The sequence below is a fragment of the Mycteria americana genome, chromosome 1 (assembly GCF_035582795.1).
Source record: "Mycteria americana isolate JAX WOST 10 ecotype Jacksonville Zoo and Gardens chromosome 1, USCA_MyAme_1.0, whole genome shotgun sequence".
Classification (NCBI taxonomy): Eukaryota; Metazoa; Chordata; class Aves; order Ciconiiformes; family Ciconiidae; genus Mycteria; species Mycteria americana.
Window position 1 is genome coordinate 179,029,104 of NC_134365.1, and position 12,854 is coordinate 179,041,957.

The 12,854-nt window shown below is 34.9% G+C and overlaps 1 protein-coding gene across 4 annotated transcripts in view; it reads right to left on the bottom strand.

Moving 5' to 3' along the window:
- DACH1 (dachshund family transcription factor 1) overlaps positions 1 to 12,854 on the bottom strand; it is a 366,962-nt gene that overhangs the window by 110,341 nt on the left and 243,767 nt on the right. For 3 of the 4 annotated variants that reach the window (XM_075527170.1, XM_075527176.1, XM_075527159.1), the window contains exon 4: positions 9,030 to 9,202. In XM_075527170.1, coding sequence (XP_075383285.1) covers positions 9,030 to 9,202 — 173 coding nt within the window. Of the gene's footprint in view, positions 1 to 9,029; positions 9,203 to 9,740; positions 9,897 to 12,854 lie in introns of all 4 variants that reach the window. The other variant, XM_075527151.1, reaches the window with a different exon arrangement.

A 12,854-nucleotide genomic window follows, 5' to 3' on the forward strand; every position in this document is an offset into this window, starting at 1 on the left:
ATTTTCAGTCTCAGCTTCTCCATAAGACTCATCTCTTGGGCTTATTAATCCTATAATTTTTGTCATGGACTGAGTTCTAGACATGCAACTAAGTATAGCCGTATATCGCTTTTAAAACTATTCAGCTGTCTCGATGCTCTTCAGCGTTGAACAAACTCCTTTAAGGACACTTGTGCTTTAAGTCATTGAAGTGCAGAGGATAAAATAACTTATTTTCAGTGTCATACTTTTCAATAGTTTAGGTAACTTCATACTGGGGAAAGGACGTATGACACACACAGTTTCATACGCTGTTAATTTAAAAAAAAAAATTAAAAAGCTTTTAATCAGGAATAGTTTATAATATTCTGACCTTTCTGGGAAGGCACCTGGCTTCCAAGCCTTTTTGTGGTAAAATTATAATAATCTCTTTCACAACAACCAAAACACAGACTTCTTACTCTTCAGTTCCTTACTGACCTATTTTGAACTTGAGTGAGAAGTATTCCAGGAATGGCTTTCTTGTAAAATGGCATACTTATTTGACATCGTATTAGTTGAATGAGTGAAAGAAATGAATTACTTGGGTATCTTTTGTATTCCCTGAAAACAGGGTATTTTGCTTTTAGTTTCATTTTTCCTTCAGTTTTAGTCTAAAATGCTATGAGACTCCAAATTAGCATTTAGTCCTAAGAATTACAAGATGAATTGGGCTAATAATTATTTCCTAACTTCCTCAATCACTACTATAAAATGTGTGTTATCAAACTGACTGAATGCTATAAATTTTCATTTCTATTTCCTTATTTGTATATGATCACTAGCTTGCTAAAGATCTTGCTGACTTCCCGCTGATGCACATGCCATCTTTCTCGCCTTGTTCTTATAGACACACTTCTAATCCCAATCAAAATTCAGGAGTTCAAATGTTTTGTGTTGTAGTTAATTGCACTATTATTTTAAATAGTGAATCCATTTCTTATAAATAACATAATCTGTGATATTTGCATAAGACTTTTTTTCTCTCTTTGTGAATATCTTGAACTTATTTTTCTTTTGGACCAACTTAAGTTAATTTGATTTCCGTTTTACTTTTACCTCTGCAATTTTTCATTGATCCTACCTTGCTGTTCCCATCACAACAATACTGATAACTGATAGCATAAAATGTAGAAAGAGATCAACAGACAAAAAGACTACGGATTTGCTTGATTTTTATTGCCCTGTTTTCTATAGGATTATTGGGAATATCAGCGGCAGTTAACTGACAGGAAGCCCAAACAGGAGACTCCCAAGTAATCCTTTAACAGTACTTCAACAGCAACAGAGAACCAAATCCTTTGAAATCATGGGCAGTACAAAAAGCACAGTGACCTAGCCAGGAAGTGAGTTTCATAGGACTGGGCCATTACAGAGATTAAAAACAAGCAAGCAAGCAAACAAACAAATAAACAAAAGTAGATGTCTATGAATACCAAGAAAGACCTCGGCTGTACCGGCAAAATTAGAGTAGCATCCAAGGGGTTGACAGTTTGGAATCATGATGAAGCAGGATCATTCCTGAAAGTGCCACGGAGCCTCATAGTACAGAATTCTGGATTTTGTGGATTCTCACAAAAATGTCCTGACAACTATTTTGGACCTGCTTCTTTTTTTATGTGTAGCCTTTCAACTGAATTTATAAAATAATTTATTTTGCCTTCTAAACGAATATTTGATCTAACAAACAAAATATCCTTCTAAGGTATACAAAACCCCCCATGCAACATGCAAACATACAGACATGCAGAAAACTCTTCAAATTGAACTAGTAATTTCTTATTGGCAAGTTGGACAGACTTTTCCTGCTATTTTCTTTTTTTTCTCTCCTCTTTTGAAAATCTAGTCTTACTTGAAAAGCAACCATTCAAGCTTAAGAACGGTTAAGGAATTCAACCACTAGGAATTCACCCCTCAAAGTCAATCCAAACCGTACATCCAGCCAAACACTGAGAATTCATTTGCGTAAATGTCATTATCTATAGTACAAATGTCTACATCTGAGCTAGTCACCCTAGGCTCATTTTTTACCCATACATTCACGTTTCCAAGGCACAACTCACCTCACTCTAAAGTAGCTATCTAAAATAGGACCAATGAATTATGCCCTAGAAGACAGCAAAATGAATCCCATCCCTTGTACCTGGACTCATGGCCATTTTGCATCAAATTAATCTTACACTACATACATAGTTCCCTGTTACACATGTGAATATGCAAATTGCCAAACAGAAAAATTTGTACTACCTTCTCTCGTGTCATGTGTTATCTGTAAATATCTGTTTTACATGACACAAATTAATTCATATGAGCATATGGCTGCTATTAGCTTCAAACTGCACCTCAGAAACACGCATGTTAAAACAAGTAATAGGATCCCATATTATTAAAAAAAAGACATTATTCCAAGTTACAACCTACCAGATATACAGTTACTATCCTCTAAGATAATTATAAAAATGTATTAAAAGTGAAAATAAATAACTTTAATCATATAGCTAGAACTAATTAGTGAGGTGGGACACAGTGTCCTGATGATTAAGCCATAACAAAGGAGTTCAGCTACACTTTGACCTAAGATCTTCTCATGCTAAAAGAAGAAACAGAAGTAAGTGTGCATATAAATATTTATATTAACATAAATTAAAAAAAGTTATTCTAACATGGAGATTTTCTCTGTTATGTGCAAGTTCATACAAATAGTTTTAAGATATTAGATTTTCTGCAGTCATGATAAAAAGAAAATGAAATATTAATTTGGTTTATAATTTACTTCAAACTTCATAGGTATATCATAATTTTCATATTTCCTTTCCCAACATGGAAAAGTAGAGGGTTTAGGAGCTGATAGTCTTATTTTTATTCTAGAATATTTATTGTAGAGTAATTACTTTTTATTATTTAAGTGTTTTATATTAAATCAAATTTCTCCTTATATAAAAAAGAAAAATTGGTTTTATGTCATGTATCAGATAATGAGGAAATGAAAGTAGCTTCACTCTTCATGCACTTGTGTATAGTATATTTTTCTACACATTGAAGAAAATAACTTTAAAGTAATGTCAAAATTTCTATTTTGAATGCACCAATGTATTTAGAAATAATAGGTTATCTGAAAAGCCAGGCGTTTTTCAGGTTAGGTATCCCAAACACGCCATCTGTGTTTTGTATTCCATCTGCCAGTTTGGGATAAAATTAATTTTGTTCTCATTCCCTTTCTGTAAAATGGGTATAGCATACCCAGCTTCATAGGAATGGTGCAAATATGTATCTACCGCTGTCTGCATTATAATTTTCCTGGAAGGCATAGAAGTGTCCATAGAAAACTTTTGCATTCAACACAGAATTCAGATAACATAAGTTAAATAAGACTGTGCCAGACACTGATTTAAAAAAATTCAAACACAGAATAACTAACCATTCACTGAATGAGGTAGGGGTTCTGCAGAAAAATACGATACATGATGGTGAAATTAAAATTGCACTGTCCTATACGGATGGAATGTTGTCACATTAAGGTTGTAGAGGCATTCTGGTATTTCCTAATGTTAGTCTTATGTCTTTTGAAATTCAGTGATGGTCCTTTAACATGGGCTTTGGATGTAATTTTACGCAATGCATGAAGACAGTCACATCTAAAGATTTTACAGTAACATCCGATACATTGACAATTCTGGCAGTTTTCTCAAGTTTATAGTACAGGAAAATTCTACTTGGTTGGTAATAGCAGCAAAGTGGAAGGGTTTTCTATCCAGGATGTTTAATTGTACTTCCAAGGTGCTTCCTATGGCCCCTGTCTCTACAGGACAGTGTGCCAGCCAATTTTGAGAAATACTTTATCTAATCCTATAAAAATAGTTGTCATTCCTGTAACTAGAAAATAATTTATCAGTAGACTCTTCTACACTGGAACATCTTACGATGGCCAGTATCTTTTGGTATTAAAAGTCTGCACTAAGCTCAAGGCTGCTCACACAGCAGTTACAGAAGACTTAGGCTGAGGCTCCTCTAGTCCCTTTGCTGCCCACCCCCTCCATGAAGTGAAGTTGCCCATTTTCCTCTTAGAGTCCATCTCCTTTCAGGTCCACTCTCTGAACTTGCTCACTACCACTCTGACATGAGACATTTAAATGTACTCTGTTCTGTCATTTCTGTATGGCAGTGTAATATTTCTTCTCTTTGGCTGTTATTTGGACTTTTTGGCAATAATTATAGGCGAAAAATATAGGAATGTTAAATTACATGAATAGGAACACACGCATATTGCCAATGAAAAACAAAAAAGTGAATGAACGTTAAAATAAAATTTCATGTCAGAATGGACCTATAAGCTCAGTTATTTTTAAAAAAAATCTGTCAGCAGCTACCTTGGTTAAATACATTAATAGTAAATTTCTGCTATTGGATAACAGGAAGATATCTCTATATAAAAAGAAGTTATAAACAAGTATAAGACAACCAGTGCTGTGATATATTTAGAGAATTAGCAAAATTTAGTCCCATGTATTTAATATGCAGTAGAAAACTACTGTGCCACTGGTCACTTTTTCAGCGGAGGTATTGGTTTCTGCTGCTTTATTCTTAATTCTTTCTATAAGTATTAGTAACATTATAAAGATAAAGTGCAATCTTCTATTCTGGCATGTTGCTCTGTTCTAACTTTCACAATGTAGAATTATTTCAAGTTGCTATTAGCATGAGGTATGTCCTTTATATGTTCATATATCTTTCTGCTGAGTGAAAAAAATTGATGTAGTGAAACTGCTAACAAGCTGAGCCTTTGAAACCATGGGCAGGTGATGAAAGCCACCTCATGTCTAAAGCATCCCCAGGTCACAGCTGTCACACTCACTGCAATTCATTGCTGTCACAATCTGCTGTCCCTGCTTGTTGTTGCTCTCCACTTATTCATCCAACTCATATATCTAAACATTCCATTACAAAAAGACATCTAATGTTCGTCTCATGTTCGAAAGGGCACAACACTCTTCTGAAATATAATTCTGAAGATTTTAGAGCTCAGAGTTCACTGCCAAATCTAAGGTGTTGCTTTGTAAGGCTTCCCTTGTAATTTTGTCTTTGTCTCATCTCCTGAACATAACAGGATAAAATGTTTGGTTAGTACATGATCTCAGCTTTATTCCAGCTTCTTATCACGAAGAAATGAAATATTGCCCAGTAATAGAAAGGCATTTGAAGCTTTGTGAGTTTAAAGATAACAGCACTAACTGTGAACTCAGTGAATTGGAAGGAAAGGTCAGCAAGTCATCTACTGCGGCACTGTTCACAAAGGCAATTCTTCTATCCAATGAACCAGGTTGTTTATAATCTGAAGACTCAGATTTTCTAAGACTTAATTTCGTTCTTTGTTACTTAATTAGATAAGGATACTATTGATTTACTTTTCAGAGTAGAAATTTCTCATAGGTCTTCTAACTTTCAAGCAGAGCTTGAACTTGTAAACATCCTGCACTCCAATTTCAAATCTACGCTGTCATTTCAGGTTACAACTATGAACTCCAAGATGAGTGATTCACAAACTTTTCAAATCAACTTGTGGAAACATTGACTCTGAGGAAACACATTTAAGTAAAACTAGGGTTAAAAAAATGAGCCAGAAGATAATGAAAACAAACCCCAAAAGTCTAAAAATGTAGCAGTAAAAAAAAGGAAGATATGATTCTAATAACAAACAGTTTTGTGAAAGAGAGTAACTGCACTATTTATCCATTCCTGTAAAAATAAAGAAAAAGGAGGTTTGACCTTCTCACTTAGATCTAGTCTCTAATATATTTATTTTGATTATAGTATAAATTATTATTCATAAACTTTACATTGCCAGTGCAAGGTTCAAAAAGTATGCTGATTAGACAGTTTCCTGCTCAACTACTCAGTGCATATAATTCAATGGACACTAAAATCACAGCCTCCAACTATGCCTAGTGAGGAACAGGTAAATTTCCAGTGACATTATGTTCATGCTCATGGGAAGAAAATCCCCTGAACGATGACCTCATGCTTTATGTTGCTGGGGTTTATGTTTCAATCCTGTTCAGTATTAGAAAATAGGAACATAATTACTTGGCCATGCTTTCTCTATCCACATGACCATGTTCATCTGCTATAGACAAAAACAGACAACATACAGGCATACGTTGTACCACAAAGGGGCTGAAGGAAAGAGTAAGAAAGTCCTGCAAGAGTAAGTTCCTTAGCCCTTACAGTATTATTGAAATAACTATGTGCAGCAAGATCTTACATTTAGAAGTGAGTTCTGGATGGCAGATTAACACTTGTGTTTATGTATTTATCTTTAATACAAATGTATTGTGGGCAATATGTAACAGGCCTTGACTGAAGAAGTCATGGCAATACTTAGGTAGTATCTCCATCAGGTTCTACCTAAATGTCCCAAAACTCTAACTTAATCGTGCAAACTTTAAAAATTGTGTATTTCACTCTCGAGTGGGCACGTTTTTCTAAATAGGACTTAGGTTAATTTGGCCATTTAAAACACTTCATTGTAAATCCACATCTTTTTAATTTATGGTTATGTGCAAACCAGATGGGAACACAAAACCTGGTTTGTTAAATAACTTGCACAAGATGTTATGCCAGGAGCTGAGCAAAAGTTGGCAGCTATGATGAAGATTTTATTAGCATGAATACGGGATAGTTGAATTTTCAGAAATGACAGAGATAAATAGTGTAGATTATTAATACAAACAAATGCTTAAATAAGCAAGATTTAGAAAAAAATTTATGATTTTCCAGTTACAAAGTGCTGCTAAAATGTTTCAAACAGAGAACCAAAATTGCTAGGTACTTTCAAAATCTCCACCTAGATTATAATGAAACTATGTTTCCAACTAGATGATCTACAAGAATGAACTTGTTAAGAAGTTAAGGGACTCTGGGATAAGGAAAATTTTCTGGTATGGCCTGCCTATGGTTAAAATAATATACATAGTTACATGATGACAGAGATTGGACCCCTTCAGATTCCAATACTTTTAAGCCTACTAGACAGGTTTAGATCGGATGAGCCAGAAGTACTTCTCAGTTAAGTGCTTCCTGGGTCCAGCAATGTTCCCACAATGGGGTGAGGTCTGTGAACACACCAGGACCTGCCTTCCACAAAAGGAAACCTTTTTTAGATAGCCTAGGAGCTATGTTGTACTTCAAATGTACCTGATTTTGGTAACTGGAGACAAAGATCAGGAGTCACACTGGGGGTATGCTCCCACAGACATATTTAAATGTAGGCCACAGTAACTTAGGCAACTTTAATAGCTAGATCTAGCTAATAAATCAATTTTACAAGCTAGAAGTCATCTTGTCAAAGTTTAGAAACAGAAGGTTACCCATGCTTGTGAAGGTCAAATTTTGTACTCTTACATATGAAATCAAATAGCTCACAGAAAATGAAAGAAGGGAAAATAGTAGGAAAAATAGTGAAAACACAGTTTTGTTGCCATAGTAATTCATACTTGTCAGGTATAATTTAGCACGTGCTCCATCCCAATCTTCATTTTTTAGATACCCCTGTAATACCAGTGGTCGCTGTTCCAATTAAGAAAATAAATTTAGAATGAAATAGAGCACCACGTATGTTCCAGAGAACTTTCGTATCATGTAACTCCTACTCAAGTGAACACAGAAAAACAAAGGTGCAGAAATCACCATGTAATCAAACAGTTAGAAGCAGAGTATTTATATTCCAAAGATATGAGCAAGATGGACATTAGGGGTGGAATCTAGCCTTGCTGACATAGCACCTAAAGAAACAATTCCTCTCAAACCGATGTCTTAACTCCCCATGTCATCAAAGGTGAGAAAGGAGTGCCACTGAAGGCCTCCAAAGGGGATCCTACATTTGAAAGTGCAGGTACCTAAATTAGGTCACCAGACCATACTTTTCTAGGTCAATAGCAACATAGACTTGTTGACTTTTAACTGAATGGTTCTTTATGATTCTGGGCTTGTAAGGTTAAAGAGGACAGGAGCTTAAGCATGTCGAATGTCTATATAAAGTCAGACCTCTTCACTCTGCTTAAATCATCATGAACTTCAAAACTTTTGCAACTCCTGATTTGAAGGTCCAAGTGATTTTAAGTTTACTCATTTTTTGTCAAAGCAATTGCATTAATGGACAGATTTCCAACATAGCCCTAAAATATCAAATAACCTTGCCTTCGCATGTCTATTTCTAACATATGAATGTTACATAAAAGCACAAAAGTTTGTGTACTCTCTGTATCTCATTTATTAGAACTAAAGAAGTATAACAGGTAAAATGTAGATATCTGAATAAATGTCAAATCAAATTATAAATATCTAGTGGTAAGTAAAATGAAAACAGATCATCTTCAGTCAGAAGGAGAGAAGACTCCATGCCTCTGCTAAATACCTCTATAACAAGATTAGTTTAGCTACAGGCAGCAAACAAAACCTAAAATGGGTAGAAAATTTCAGATATCAGATATTTTTGAGATATCTCTATGATACTACAGTTCTGGCCTGCAGATTACTGGGTCTGTTCTATGCAACTTTATTCCATTCTGTTCTGTGATTTGGCAATTTAGATTCTGTAAGGGTGAAGCATCAAGCCTTTTGGCTGCCTTCAGATAATTTGCAGCATTTCAGCTCAAATGCTTAGAGCTAAAAGTTGGAAGAACAGTCTCTTCTAATTTAAGAAAGAAGTAATTTCTTCCTTGATATCTTGAGGAACTTTACCATTAGATTACAGACTATGAAATATGAGAAATCAGAAAGCTGGGTATTCTGTATGAAAATGCTCCAACTTGAGCACTGATTTAGAGAGGGGAAGGAGAACTGAGAAGGTAACACTGGCCACCAGCAACCTACCGTGTTCCCAGAGCTACAACAGTTGAGTTTCTCATATAATATTGACTTTATGACTTACCTTGTAACATCTGACACCTACCCACCTTCACAATATTTATGACCATTGTGAGTGTGCTAGATTTTTTTTTTTTATATATAGTTACCTTAATAACAGATGTCTCAACTCTGGATGGAGGGCTCTGCACTTGTGCTGCTGCCGCCATGTTGGCGATGGTACTAAGGTGATTCATCTGGCTCATTGCCATCGTGACAGACGCTGGAGGTAGGCTCACGGGAATTAACGGGTGGGGCATCATCATAAAAGGAAGTTCCAATCCTGGTGGGGGGGAAAAAAAAAGGGAAATAGGTTTACGCCTCTTTCTAAAACACTGTCTTTTTTTTCTCCTGATGGACAATATTCAAGTGATGGGTGACAAGATGGTTCACATTGCAGGACAAAGCAGCTATATGTCAGTTCTCTTCTGGGATATGCATGGGTAAATCACTAGCAACCATGGAGGGTTTCTAGCCACAAGGAGAGGCTATTAGACCTCTTAGCTTGTTCATATCAATGTAATGTATGATATCATTGCTAAGCAATAGCTGTTTATTATCTTTTTTAATATCTGCTGTAAGGTGCCTTAGCAATGCATTATTATGCCACTGATGCACAGGTTAGCAGTTATTTTAAGTATCAATTTTATTGCATATGTATTTGTTATTTATTGTCTCCGCTTCCCCTGCTTAATACTTTGAAGGAAGTATTCCAATATTCCCCACATCTTTGATTTTTCATAGCCTATTTATATAAACACAAAATAAAGACAGGAATTGGAAAACTGCTGATGTTAGTGCTGAAAGATGTCAACCCGTACCATTTGGCAGAAGGTGGTTCTGTTGAAGAGGGTTGAGAGGATGGCTAACTGGAACATTATGCTGTCCAGGCAAGTTGGGGTGGTTAACAGAGGCCTGTGATCCTTGGGTGGGGGGAGACTGAAGTTTTTCTTTATCCCAAGAACCATCACTGCTGCCTGTGGGGAATGAATATATATTATTTGGATGAAGGAAGACTCCAAATTTTTAATGTCTGAATTTGCAAGCAAGGCCAGCAATCTAACCTTTTTTGCAAGTGGCAATTTTTTTAATATTTTTTTTTTTAATATGTGGGTTGGGGGAAGGACTTTTGGGGTTTTTTTTCCACCCTCTGAAAAACATATGTAAGGATAACTTTTTAAAGTTAAGAGTTAGAACACAAACCTAAAAGTATTATAGTTGTGCTCATTCACATGAAGTTTGTGTTTGATGTATATTTTACACATACTTTTGCCATTCTTAGCAAGGAAAACTATGTATGGCATTTGTTTTATACATGAGAGAATATTTTTGCCTGCAAAATGTCTAAAAAAAGAATATTGCCTGTTATGCCAAGTAAAATTTAAACTACATTCATATTTCTTCCTGTATCTGTGAATAAATAAACATTACAGGAAGTAACTAAAAATGTAATTTATTGAGGGCACCAACATGCATGTATATGTGCTTGGCTGATGATTCTATTTTGTATATTCCATTTTTACTTCATATTATTAATTAAAATGTAAGGGATTATTAATCAATTCCTGCAGTCTTCTGGTAGTGGAACAGACTAACAGCAAGGAAGAATGTGGACAAATAAGTGTTGAGATGAGCAGTAATTAATATATTTGAGAAATACCCTTTTTCACTATTGCAGACCTCCTCATAAAAAATACCCACAGAATTAAACAGAAGGATACAATTAAAGGACAATACTAAAAATTCATATAACATTATTAATTTGTACATTTATATATAATGAAAAGTTTAAAATCTTCCAATCTGGAGACTTGTATTATTCATGGTGCATATTTATGTATAATGCTGAGATTGAGTATATGTATATTTACACATACAAAGTACTCTATACACTCATTGTATGAGTTTATTTACCATATACAATCAATAAACAATGTTTGAATATATTAATAAATATGCATATATGCATGCATTCTCAGCAGTATTAATATACACATCAGCAATATATGATTGCTTCCTTTTTCATACAGAGCACAATTTCACCCTCCTGACTTTGAAAGTTTCTACTATTTTCATGGGAATTTCTCTTGATAAGGACTTTAGGATAACATCAGCCAAGACCTATTTAATCTATACTCAATTTCTATTTAGCATTAGGGATTACAGTGAAGTGTGTATACTTCTGAATGTTTTTCTATAGACATCTTCCTACTTAATGACCAACAGGGTCTAAAAAACAACAGGACTAATACCACCTCCTCCGTACTTCACTAGAAACGAGATTAGCACGAGTCTTGACATTTTTTAACATCGTTTTCGTGGGGATGACAAAAGCACAAAAGTTGGTAGAATTCCAATTTAATTTCTCTAGATCTATTAAAAACCTGATTGTAAAAGCTGTACAACATAGTTTATAATGAAAAATACTCCATTATTGCCATGATTTTCTTTCCCTAGTTACTTCATGAAGACAGTTAAGGCTCAATATAAATTCTAACTCATTAGCTCAATACTGTCTCAATCCCAGTGTAAATTGTTCAGAAGTAGGTAATGAAAATTCAGTCCAAACTCTCCCGCAATCAAACAAAGCAATTTTATGAAACAATGAAAAGAATCAATTATATGAGATACTTTTATTATTTTACAAGAAATTGTCGTAACCTTTATGCAGTGTACATAGTTGAGCTGGTTAATATATGATTTGACTCTCATCACCTCTGATAAGTGAACATGTTTTCTTGTATTTTGAGAACTCAAAGACTCAAAAAACCATGAAGCTACTTTCAAACACATATGTAATTGAAGGATCTAAATCTTAGCTGGAAAATTTTTTTTTTCCTTCTAGTTTTCTTTTCTCCAGTTTTCTGCTTTTTTGCCACTGTGACATATACATTTCACTTATTTCGAATATTCTTCCATTAAAAAAATGTGACTCTGGAAATGAGAGTTAAACACAAAAAGTGAGTTCCCCTCATTTAATTTTAGCCAAAATGTAGGTGTTGATGCAGATTCAACAGAGGAAAACAGGTAGTTCCAAATGGTCATTCATCCCATCTTAGGGCATGTGTCCGTTAAATAATAAAGCTGGTTTTATGGTACTTAGGGCTTCATTAAAAAACAACCACCGAAAATCTGACTACACAATGTCAAATCCTAAGCAGGAACAAGCCCAATCTTAATTTTTGCATCTGTTAAGACAAGTTGAAGAGAGAACTTTGTTCTGGCAGATCTTGCAGTGGAGCACCCACTGCTTGTCCATCTTGCTCTAGTTTCATGCTGGATGTGGTACTGTCCGTCCTGCTGTGGCTTACGTGAAGGCAGCAACGGCCCTCTGCGCTGGCTAGTTTGGCACAAGTGTGATTGCACTGCGATTCAGATGAAGTCAGCACTGCCTGGTGAGCAGGTAATGCCCAAATGAAAGGAAGAGGGAAACACCGCAAGAGACAAACAGAATGAATGGCCTCTGGGCGTGCCTTCATCTGTACAGTAACTGCAGAAGAAGATTTTACAAATGGCTTAGACTTCGATGGCTTAAGTAAGATGAATTTGGGACAGAATGTCTTGGGTTTGTAGCTACAAACTCTCCCATCTTCACCATCCACTGAAAATTCTTTTTTTGACATTTATTTTTTGTTCTTTATAAAAAACAGAGACCGAAAAGGCTATCTTTGTAAAATGTATTTCAGACTTGGAGCAAAATTCTGTAATTTACCTGTAAAGTTATAGTATTCTTAACAAGGTCACCATTTTACAAATCCTTTAAGCTTATTGTTTTGCACTTTCCCATCAAAACATGATGACATCCATATGTCATATATATAATAATACATATAATACATAAATATATATTAGCAATTATATGAGTATTTGTTAATATTACAAGCAAGGAAGATTTTTGCATTTTATAGGGCTGGTGAATTCCCAGTAATAAGATA